The sequence below is a fragment of the Papio anubis genome, chromosome 15 (assembly GCF_008728515.1).
Source record: "Papio anubis isolate 15944 chromosome 15, Panubis1.0, whole genome shotgun sequence".
NCBI lineage: Eukaryota > Metazoa > Chordata > Mammalia > Primates > Cercopithecidae > Papio > Papio anubis.
The window spans coordinates 23,722,498-23,735,183 of record NC_044990.1 but is presented as its reverse complement, the minus strand read 5'-3'; the positions used below and the strand labels follow the sequence as shown (position 1 = coordinate 23,735,183).

General features: G+C 37.9%; 1 protein-coding gene across 2 annotated transcripts in view; it reads right to left on the bottom strand.

Moving 5' to 3' along the window:
- GTF2F2 (general transcription factor IIF subunit 2) overlaps positions 1 to 12,686 on the bottom strand; it is a 169,966-nt gene that overhangs the window by 28,845 nt on the left and 128,435 nt on the right. For both annotated transcript variants that reach the window (XM_021929602.2, XM_003913831.5), the window contains exon 6: positions 2,967 to 3,066. In XM_021929602.2, coding sequence (XP_021785294.1) covers positions 2,967 to 3,066 — 100 coding nt within the window. The remainder of the gene's footprint in view (positions 1 to 2,966; positions 3,067 to 12,686) is intronic.

Below are 12,686 nucleotides of genomic sequence, written 5' to 3'. Positions count from 1 at the left end.
TATGTATCTCAGGCACGAAGCAGATATTTAAAAAGTACTTGTTGTTTAAAGAAGGTAAGTCTTAGACAATCAGTAGGGTACTATCATGGCTAGCTATTCTTCCCTGGCTTTCTTTCCTTTCCAATCTTCCCCTTCCCAATATAACTTTATTGCTTACCAACAATTCAGGCAATATGTGCTCACTGTGACAATTCCAACAATTGGAAAAGATTTTATAAAAAAGAAAATTAGGATAAAATCACTGTAGATCCTACCATCCAAAAATAATGACTTAAAATATTTAATCATTCCCCAGTTTGGGACATTTGTTTCCAATCTTTTCCTATCTTAAACAATAGAGAGAAACATTATTGTATATATATTTGGGCACTGGTGTCACTATAATAAATTCCTAGACAAAACTGCTAGGTCAAAGGATATATCCTTTTATAGTGCATTTGACATAAACTACCAAACTTCCCTCTAGAAAGGTAATAACTCTTTATAGTCTATGAAAGTGTGGTCTTTCTTGTACTCACTGTAATAAAAACATACACAAGAGTAGAAACGACAGAGAAGCCTGGCCCATAAAAGGACAAAAAAGCTGAGTCAGGAGCTACAGAAGCAGCACACCAATGAGGAAGAAAGGCAAAAACAACTAAGATCTATACTGTTTTACAAAATAGAACAGAATCTCTATTTGCACGTAGCTCCAGAAAACTGTATGTATTCCCATCCAAGAGTAGAAAAGACTAGAATGGAAGAGGACAAAGATGTGGACTTTTATCTATTTGTCTAAGTCAGAAAACAACAGAAAAATACCTCTTCTGGATCATCTGATACCTTACCTGTCCTTTAGTTTACTTTCCTCCTAAAGCATAACCAGAGGCTGTAAAATGGAAGCTTGGCTGGATGCAGTTGAACTTTTACCTGATTTGTTTAACTCACATACCGTAGCAATTTCAAAATGTGAATGTATTTATACAGGTCATGTGGACTCCAGTTCACATAGTCTCTATTATTGACTTTCTTAAATGTCATTGTTCTACTCATTTAAGATATCTACTTAGCCCTAGTGGCATTGGCATTTGCTACTTTCATATAAAACAATCACTCAAATTTCATAAAGTAGTAATTTGGTAGATACTATCCTGTGCTCACTGCAACCTCTGCCTCCTGGGTTCAGGCAATTCTCCTGCCTCAGCCTCCCGAGTGGCTGGAATTACAGGTGCCTGCCACTACTCTTGGCTAATTTTTGTCTTTTTAGTAGAGACGGAGTTTCACTATGTTGGCCAGGCTGGTCTTGAACTCCTGACCCTCAGGTGATTCGCCTGCCTCGGCCTCCCAAAGTGCTGCGATTACAGGTGTGAGTCACCGTACCCCGCCAAGGCTAGTCTTAAAGAAAATTTTTTTCCTAAACTCAGTATCAAAGGTAATCTTAAACAACAAAGTGGGACATAAAATTCCAGCTGTTAATTGCTATTTGACTTAACTTGGGTATTTTATTTTCAGGAACCCATCACACTTACTACATTACAGATATTTCAAAACCCAAAACCCTTAGCCCTTTTAGCAACTGCTAATCACCAGCAGCAACATACACAGTGGTTAACAGTATAGCTCCTAAGCTAGACTGCCTGAGTTCAACACCTGGACTGATCAATTACTGGCTGCGCCACCTCAAGTAAATCAGTCTCTCTGCCTGTTACCTTATCTGTTGTAGTTTCTTCATAGGGTTGGAATGAAGATTAAATGTGATCACTTATGAAGCACTCAGACCAATACCTGGCACAAAGTATACATAATATGTATGCAACAAATGTGTATATTGTATAATACATATAGTATATATAAGATACACAACAATAAAAAATGTCTTGAAATATAAATATACAACACTTTCCCCTTATTGGCAGGAGATACGTTGCAAGACACCTCCCTTCCCCACTTGATGCCTGAAATTGCAGATAGTACCAAACTCTATATATTATGGTTTTTTCTATACATACATATCCATGATAAAGTTTAATTTATAAATTAGGCACAGTAAGAGATTAACAAAAATAACCCATAATAAAATAGAATAACAATAACCATATACTGTAGTAACAGTCTGTGAATGTGGTCTCTCTCTCTCTCACTCTCTCAAAATATCTTGGTGTTCTGTACTCACTCTCCTTCTTTCTTTTTATCATGTGTCGATCAATCTGTTAACCAAGAGGGTTACTAAGTGACTAATGGGTGGGTAGCATATACAATGTGGATATATTGGACAAAGGAATGACTCACATCATGGATGGGATGGAGCAAGATGGTGCTAGTTTTCATCATACTACTCAGAAGGTTGCACAATTTACAACTTATGAATTGCTTATATCTGGAATTTTCCATTCAAAATTTTTGACTGTAGTTGACTGTGGGTCACTGAATCTGCATTAAGTGAAACTGTGGATAAGGGAGTACTACTGTACAGATAGTCCTCACTTCGCATGGTGGTATGAGACCATTAAAATGCCTGTGAAAGCTGAAACCAGGCAAAGTGATCTTAATAATCGATGAGAAAAATTACCACTGTTCCATGACCTTTAAAAATTTTTGTTAACACATTAAAAACTTTCCTATGGTTCATCACAAAGGTATAGAATAATTTTTAAAAATAGTAAAACTAATATTTATTTAGTACATTGTAATTTAAAACATTAGCAACATTGAGAATTGAAGTGTTTTATTTCTTTGTAAAAACTTATCAAGGGCACTTTGGACAGTGGTCGCCTTCTCTTTGCCATTATATAACTTGCAATGTAGAGTGAATATCTTTTCTATACTTTTAGCAGTTACATTCCTTACTAAGTCCAGATCAGATACTGTATTTTGAGCACCTGATGGCAAGGTGCATAAATGCTCAGGTTCTTTGAAAACCTAAGACTCTATGATACAGAAAAGAACGAAGATATAAAAGAATGAAAAGAGACAAGCAGAAGGCTTACATTGTATTGATGATTAGCAACAGGTTTGTAATTGGTTGTTACAACTTTTTCCAGCTGTTGTGATAGCCTCACAGGTTTGGAAGACTCTTCTATTTGCAATCTGAAAAATAATATAAGGCATTATTAACACTCTTGTTTAGCAGAGTGAAATATGAAGAGTTATTATTTCTATAATTCTTCTTATTCAATGACAACTAATATATAAAAAGGTAACCTCAGAGGATATACTAGCATTAATACTTTAAAAATGCACTGAATATATGTGACTATAATGTAGAAACCAGTACCTAAGCTAAACATACAAACTATTACAATGCCAGAATGTACTTTTCACCTGCTTATTATATAGGCAAATCTTTTTTTATTTTTGAGACGGAGTCTCGCTCTGTCACCCAGGCTGGAGTGCAGTGGCCGGATCTCAGCTCACTGCAAGCTCCGCCTCCCGGGTTTACGCCATTCTCCTGCCTCAGCCTCCCGAGTAGCTGGGACTATAGGCGCCCGCCGCCTCGCCCAGCTAGTTTTTTGTATTTTTTAGTAGAGACGGGGTTTCACCGGGTTAGCCAGGATGGTCTCGATCTCCTGACCTCGTGATCCGCCCGCCTCGGCCTCCCAAAGTGCTGGGATTACAGGCTTGAGCCACCGCGCCCAGGCTATATAGGCAAATCTTAACCACTAAAACCAAGAAGCTTATCAGCCTCAAATTTCTGGGGGAAAAAAATCTTCATGTAAAAATAAATCATCTTAAATTACATAGTATAAAATCAATCAAGTTATTAATTCAAAATGTCTACTTAGCTGATAAAAGATAAAGGCAAATAAAAAGAGAATATATCAACACTCAAGGTTTACTGAACAGCACAGATAGGGAACATTTTTATCATCACAGAAACATCTACTAGACAGCACTGCTCTAGAACTGCTGCAGGACACCATCTAAATGGACCCTGTCTCTACAAAAAATTAAGAAAAAACAATTAGCCAGGCACAGTGCCTGTAGTCCTAGCTACTCAGGAGGCTGAGGTGGTAGGATCACTTGAGCCTGGGAGGTCGAGGCCACAGTGAGCTGTGATTGTGTCACTGCACTCCAGACTGAGCAACAGAGTGAGACCATATCTCAGGAAATAAAATATAACTCAAAACACTGCTTTTGAAAATATATGCCACCATATATAGTATATTATAAAACATAGTAGTTGACTAGTACATGTATATTTAAGTAGCAATCTTAGGATATTTTGTTTTATGTTAAGTATAGAAAGACTCATAATCATTTACTTATTCAGAAAATTAATTCACTTCATATATCAGCACAGTAAATTTAAAAAACTGTTTTAAGGAAGGAAAAGTACAGCTTTCTAAGCCAACTATTTTTAATGATGCAAAAGTTATCACTGTACCTTTTAAACTCATCAGCAAGATATCAAAATACAAGATTGTAATATATTTAAGAAAACTGCATAACATATCTAGTTAAATTATAATTGAAGGGTAAGTGTAAAACATAAGCATTTTTGGACAAAAGCTTATGTTTATTATTTATAGATCCTCATTGAGAAACTACTCAAGAATTTATTTCAGTAAGAAGGAAAATGAATCCAACAGGAACCAGTGAGATGCAATGGTTACAGCAAAAAAAATTGAAAACCATGTTAGAAAATTGCCTTTAATTAAAAAAAAAAAAACACTGCCTTTTTTTTTAAATGGTGAAACTAACATGAAAGATGAGAAGGAAGAGATCAGACTGGATGCATTTTAAGTTTGTTTTTTAAATGTTCTGTAATAAGTATCTATTACTTTTATAATCCGAAGAAGTACACTTTCTTAAAAAGAGAAGAAATACTATAATTTCTTGGATGGTTCATTTGAAAACCACAAAAATGCTGGCTATTAAAAAATAACATGAGTTTAACACTATGTATTATTTTATTTGAATGGGGCTTTAAATTCTTTGGATCAATAAAACAGAAACTAAAAACATTTCCATTTTAAATTCCTTCAAAAGCAGAATTAAGTATAAAAGGTGCTTGCTTATATAACGTTCCTATTATTTAATTCCTTGGATGAAGATAATTCTGTATTTACTTCTGCTTATTTTCAGGTATATACTATCAAACTGCTGAGAAGATATAAGAGATCTACCAACTGCCTTTTCAATTTGAAAACTAAAAATGTCATAGGTTTTGTTTTTACCATGATCCCCAAATTCAGTATACTCATTTCTGTATGGAAATATAAATATTTAAATTATTCCAGTTATTTACAAATCCGTACTTATCCTTTAAATACATAAGATGGCTTACTTTATAAAGTACAAAAAGTTCTCTGGAAGTGTCTTTAGAAACTTACTGGATATGTAACCATAAATAATACTTACAATTATACTTTGTTTTTCATGTGCCACATCGAGTTTCTATGGACATGGATTCAAGTTTCTTGCTAAGACTGAGAAATCAACTAGCTAGAGTCTAGAAGGGAGATGTGCGACCCAAGGATAGATTTAGATTTATGATTCTTCGATGGCCTCTTACTATTCTCAGGGTGCAGCACAAGTTCCTTCCTAGGACTTTAAGACTCTCTGGGATCTAGTCCCCGCGTATCTCTCCGGTTCTCCCTACCATTATCCTGTACCTGCCTCTGGCTGCAGCTGTGCCACAGCCAGACTCTGGAAGGAGCCTCTTGCTGTCAATCATCCAGCAAGTGTTTACTGGGTACCCACTTCTGCCAGGCACTGGGTTAGAGGTTGGAGACACAGCAGTAAAGACTTGCTCTAGTGGAAGACAAGCATTTAATACTATAATTAACTGCAGCACTGAAGATGAACAAGGGTGATGGAGGGATGGCAGGACAACTGACTGCATACTGATAACAAGAAAATACTAATCCCAATGTGTGCATTTTGAGGGTAAACTGGAGCAGAGCTGCTCATGCTTATAAGAGGTAAGGCGGGCTGGGCGTGGTGGCTCACACCTGTAATTTGGGAGGTGGAGGCAGGCAGATTACTTGAGGTCAGGAGTTCAAGACCAGCCTGGGCAACACGGTGAAACCCCGTCTCTATTAATAATACAAAAATGAGCTGGACATGGTGGTGCATGCCGGTAATCCCAGCTAGTCAGGAGGCTGAGGCATTAGAATCGCTTGAACCCAGAAGGCGGAGGTTGCAGTGAGCCAACATCGTGCCACTGCACTCCAGCCTGGGCGACACCAGAGTGAGACTCTGTCTCAAAAAAAGAAAAACAAAAAAGAAGAGATAAGACAAAAAGATTAGGTGGAAATGATTCCTCCGAGGAAAGTTATGTCAAAGCTTCTAAGAGATAACCCTTCAGAGAGAGAAAAATGATTGAAGACAGATACAGGAATGTTTACAAAGTGTCAGGACGGCTAAATGTGTTAACTTTGTGGGGGGTGGAAGTGGTGGGAAACACAGCTAAGTGTCAGTCTGTTTCTGAACATACCTGTGTCCTAATCTTAGCCCCATCTCCCTCTAATGCAATCAGCTCTCAGGGGTCTGGCCTCTCTAACTGGTAATCTGTTATGTTGCCACTAAATTATCTTCCCTGTTTCAGTCATCTCCACGATTTGATCTTATGAGACATTCAAGGAAGGAGGCATGCACTAGCTCCTTCCTTCCATATTAAATGATTGTTCCCATTACTTCACAATTTGAAATTTCCTCAGGGTTTCAGTTTGTTTAGTGAAGTGCTTCTTTATAAACGGTAGCTTATTCTGGTCACACTCTCACACTTGAATTTATTTGTAGCCACTGCATCCAGACTCAGGTTTATGTAGCATACTTTCAATTTTAATTCAACAATTCTAAAAGCCAATTTCATCACTCATACAGTATCATGTAGTTTTTATCCTCAAAGCATTTAACCTTTTACATAAAGGAAAAGACTGATTTTTTTTAAAAAAACAACTCATTTAAAAAATTTAACTGTTCTATTATACATTTAAAAGGAAACTACAAGGGTTTTAATTAAAAGAGGACATCTTATGATTCAAAACTAAAAAGGTTAATGCATGAACTGAAAATATAATAAAGTACTAAATCTTAAAGTACTTTAACTCACTTTGAATCATTTAAAATAATTTAGCAGGGTTCTTTACTTAACACTAAATAATTCATTTAACACTAGCTCATGAAGTGTCAAGAACAATTGGCAACTCCATATCATCACTGAACAGTATACTAAATTAAACATTACCGACCTCAATATGCTTTCAAAGTCAAGGTAAGGTTTATCTAGGTTTGTACAAAATAATATAATTTGGAAATACATGGTTTGCAAAGCAGAACAACAAACTACATAGAGAGGTATTAGTCTGACCTGGGAGTGAGCTAAAAGGCTACCCTGATCATTTTAAAAAATGAGTCTCCACTTTTTCAGAAAATTTAAAAATACATTGTTGTTTTCAAGGAACAGAAATAGAAAAATAATGGCCGATCACTTAGATACAGCCAGGCTACGGTTTACTTTATTTTGTAAACCATAAAAAAAATACTTGGTGCTGGCTGGGAGTGATGGTTCACGCCTGTAATCCTAGCACTTTAGGAGGCAGAGACAGGCAGATCGCCTGAGGTCAGGAGTTCAAGACCAGCCTGGCCAACATGGTGAAACCCAGTCTCTCCCAAAAATACAAAAAAATGAGCTGGGCGTGGTGGCAGGTGCCTGTAATCCCAGCAACTCAGGAGACTGAGGCAAGAGAATCACTTGAGCCCAGGAGGCAGAGGTTCCAGTGAGCCGAGATCGTGCCACTGCACTCCAGCCTGGGCGACAAGAGCAAAATTCTGTCTCAAAAAAAAACAAAAAACAAAAAAAACTTGGTGCAAATTCAGAATATAAAAACATATATTCTTCAAATGCCAGGACTAACCATGTCTTCTGGTATTCCCCACAGACATAGAGAAAGTGCTTGGAAACATACAGTACATTTATAAAATAATTGCTATGCTAGTCATAAATCATGCATATCTATTTGTCACAATGCAAGACTATTAAGTATCAAGTAACAAATTTAGTCAAGCTTGAACTAGAATTCATTCTAATGAAATAAAACTCCATTTATTTAAAAAAATCAGGCCTGGCACAGTGGCTCACGCCTGTAATCCCAGCACTTTGGGAGGCTGAGGTGGGTGGATCATGAGGTCAGAAGTTCGAGACCAGCTTGGCCAACATGATGAAACCCCGTCTCCATTACAAATACAAAAATTAGCTGGGTGTGGTGGTGCATGCCTGTAATCACAGCTACTCGGGAGGCTGAGGCAGGAGAATCGCTTGAACCTGGGAGGCAGAGGTTGCAATGAGCTGAGATCTCGCCAGTGCACTCATGCCTGAGCAACGGAGCGAGACTCCATCTCAAAAACAGACAAACAACAACAACAACAAAAACTGCAATTTTAATTTTAGGGAACTTTAGAATGGTATTCTTGGAGATTCAAGTTGGTGAAGTATGAAAGTAGTCCCTAAATTATTTGCCTGAGTTATAACATCAAAAACACTAAAATACTTGGGAAAAAATAAAATACAGGATACAGGTGGCCAGGTGCGGTGGCTCATGCCTGTAATCCCAGCACTTTGGGAGGCCGAGGCAGGTGGATCACGAGGTCAGGAGATCAAGACCATCCTGGCTAACATGGTGAAACCCCATCTCCACGAAAAATACAAAAAATTAGCTCGGTGTGGTGGTGGGCGCCTGTAGTTCCAGCTACTTGGGAGGCTTAGGCAGGAGAATTGCTTGAAGCCAGGAGGCGGAGATTGCAGTGAGCTGAGATCGCACCACCGCACTCCAGCCTGGGTGACAGAGACTCCATCTCAAAAACAAAACAAACCAACAAAAAAGCCAGGTATCTGTCTAACAGAATAGCTTATATTCAGGAAGCTTAATTTAATTTAATTTGAGATAGGGTCTCTCTCTGTCGCCCAGGCTGGAGTGCAGTGGCGTGATACCAGCTCACCACAGCCTCTGCCTTCCAGGTTAAAGCGATTCTTGGGATTACAGGCATGCACCACCACACCTGTTTTTTTTTTTGTTTGTTTGTTTTGTATTTTTAGTAGAGACAGGGTTTCGCCATGTTCGTCAGGCTGGTCTCGAACTCCTGTCCTCAAGTGATCTGCCCGCCTTAGCCTCCCAAAGAGCTAGGATTACCAGTGTGAGTCACCGTGCCCAGCCAAGAAGGAAAGGGGGGATGAGGCATAAAAGCTTATACATTGGGTACAGTGTACACTATTTGGGTGATGGGTGCATCAGAATCTCACAAAGCACCACTAAGGAAATTACTCATGTAACCAAACACCACCTGTTCCTCAAGAACCTACTAAAAATTAAAAACAAATTTTTTTTAAAAAAAAGAATAACTGGGCTCAGATTTCTGGCTTCAGCAACTATAACTTAAGCAGGGTAGACAGACTACATTACTGTAAAACTGTTTCCTATGGAACTCACCATATTTTACTAGAAAATTTGTAAATTACATGCTCCATTTTCAGATGTAGAAAAACTATTCCAGTTGAAAATAAGAGAAGAAAAACTACCACCTTCTATTTTGAATTCTTAATGTTTTACATAAAGATATCAGTTTCTCTTTCCGCCTCACACTTACATTAAAATAGATGCAAACATCTGATGTACAAAGCTTCAAGAGTAACTCTTTTCTCCGGACAAGAAATACAGTGGCTCATGCCTGTAATCCCAGCATTTTGGGAGGCCGAATCACTTGAGGTCAGGAGCTCAAGACCAGCCTGGCCAACATGATGAAACTCCGTCTCTACTAAAAATACAAAAAATTAGCCAGGCATGGTGGCTCACATCTGTAATCCCAGCTACTCGGGAGGCCGAGGCAGGAGAATCGCTTGAACCCAGGAGGCGGAGGTTGCAGTGAGACAAGATTGCGCCTCTGCACTCTAGCCTGGGCAACAGAGTGAGACTCTGTCTCAAAAAAAGAGACAGAAATAATGACTAACAATGACTATCATTGTATAACCTTGGTTATATAAAATTAAATAGCTTTGTTACTACTATAAGGGAACAGTCAAGATCAACTTCTTGAATTACTAGTCTTTCTATTATTACTATCTAAAGAATAAGTTTTAACTCATATTTTTTCCCCATCAAAAAAATAAAGGTCAAGGGCTACCTAGCATAGAAATAGAACACGAATAAAATGACAACTGTAACAAAAATAAGACATTTAAAGAACACTTACTGTGTGCTGGAAACTGTGGTAAGAACTTTTCCTATATCATCTCAATATCATTTTTTCCTCATAGTAAGCAAAAACAAAACAAAATCAGATTTTTCTCTTTTCAATCTAGGGTTCATGCAATTAATCCTAACTCTATACGGTCCCAAAAAGGCCGTGTAACAGAATAAAATCTCTAATTAAAATCTCATGGAACTTAGTTCAAAGTAATTTCTCCTTGACAGTTATCAGCCTCCCTACAACTAACACAATTCTATACACACACACAAGAGCACATTCTCCTTTACAACACTGAAAAAAAGATTCCTAGTAAGTCAGTGTCACTAAGTCATTGGGACATAACCATGGTTATAATTACCCTTGTCAAAATTACAGTTGGGCCACTGTATCTGCACATTGGGCACTTGCAGATTCAACAAACTGTGGATAGAAAATATTTGTTTAAAAAAACCAAGAAACTGGCTGGGCACAGTGGCTCACGCCTATAATCCCAGCACTTTGGGAGGCCAAGGCTGGCGGATCACTTGAGGTCAGGAGTCTGAGACCAGCCTGGCCAACATGGTGAAACTGTGTCTCTACTAAAAATACAAAAATTAGCCAGGTGTGGTGGCAGCTGCCTGTAATCCCAGCTACTCAGGAGGCTGAGGCAGGAGAATCGTTTGAAGCCAGGAGGTGGAGGCTGTGTAACTGCACTCCAGCCTGGGTGACAAAGCAAGACTCCGTCTCAAAAAACAAACAAAAAACCCAAAAAACAACAATAAAACAAAATGAATTAAAAAAAAAAAAAAACAGTATAACCACTACTTGCACAGCATTTACATTGTGTTAGGTATTGTAAGTAATCAAGAGATGATTTAACATATCGGTCCCCAAACTTTATGGCACCAGGGACTGGTTTTGTGGAAGACAATTTTTCCACCGACAGTGTGGAGGGTGTGGCAGATGGTTTTGGGATGAAACTGTTCCATTCCAGATCATCAGACATTAGTTAGATTCCCATAAGGAGCATGCAACCTAGATCTCTCGCATGTGCAGTTTACAGAAGGGCTCATGCTCCTTTGAGAATCTAATGCCACTGCTGATCAGAAAAGAGCTGGAGCTCAGGCAGTAATGCTCGCTTGCTCCTGCTCACTCGTCCTGTGTGGCCTGGTTCCTAACAGGCATGGACCAGTATGCAGCCCAGGCGTTAGGGACCCCTGATTTAAAGTACACAGAAGGATGCAGGTAGGTTATACACAAATACAACACGATTTTATATAAGGGACTTGAGCATCCGAGAATTTTGGTATCTGAGGGTGTCCTGGAATCAATACTCTGGGGATACCAAGAAACAACTGTACTTCATTCTTACATTTTGTGAAAAGTTATGTACTATACTGAGAATTTAATTTGCAAATTATTTTGTATATTCTGAAAACATAAAATCCATGTAATAAAAATAATAGTAGCATATACATCCTCCAAATATTTTATAGGATGAACACTGGTAAGACCTAACTACATGAAAAAAGGCCAAACTCTCAACCTAAACTGCTGGCAGATTTCGAAGAGAAATCTGTAAGTTTTAGCCAATAAATCTTCCATTTATCTCATTTGTAAGTACAGCATTTCTCATATAATAGCAACTCCATAAATATTCTTTAAGCAAATGGATGACACCTTTGTTAGACAATTAGATCACAAAGAAAAAGGCCAAGTCCCATATTTACAAATACCATAATTCTGCCTAATTTTATACATGTGGACTATTTTCATGTCTAAGCAAAAGCCCTAATACTGCCTTGCTAATTTCATTATCAACGGAATTAAACAACTACAAAAACCCTAAACAACAAATGTTTCCACCAGCAACTGTCAATGTAAAAGTCATTTAAAAACATAAATATTATCACTTCAGCATTCATCTATCTTTTGTGCATCTGATTGCAATTTGTTATTTTTTAAAGGATAGGTTCTACAAAAGAAAGTGTATTTTCTAAACATATGTATTTCATTTTTGAAAGGGGGAGATGGAGGGTGATATTTGCAGGGTGAAGGAAGGAAAAAAGTTTTCATGGCAAGAAGCAGGAAGAGCAGTAGAGTGCTGAGACTGCCCATGAGTGAGAGCAAACACACTTGGCCCAAAGTCAGTTTAAAAAAAAAAAAAGTAGTTCTAGCAGAAGGCGCAGCTTGGAAGAAGGCAGACAGAAGGCTGGGAGAAAGGCCAGGTGAAGTAATAGGGTGAGGGCTGAGCTGATTTACGAATATAAAAAAGTTATGAAGAAGCCTAGTTTTAAAACAGCACCTTTATAGGAAGTTTCAATATTCTGGCAGTAAGCTGTTTTTCAGAGGACTGCAATAGTAAGTATATATCAATCTATTAGAATGTGAATCTAAGTGGCAATGAGGAAATTTTAGAGCTTTGAATTAACAAGTAAATGTATTATATCCTTATCTGGCAGGGCTACTGAAGGGATTGCAGATAGTAAATATTAAATGACTTGGGCAAGCACCTCTGGAAATATTTATTAATTATCTGT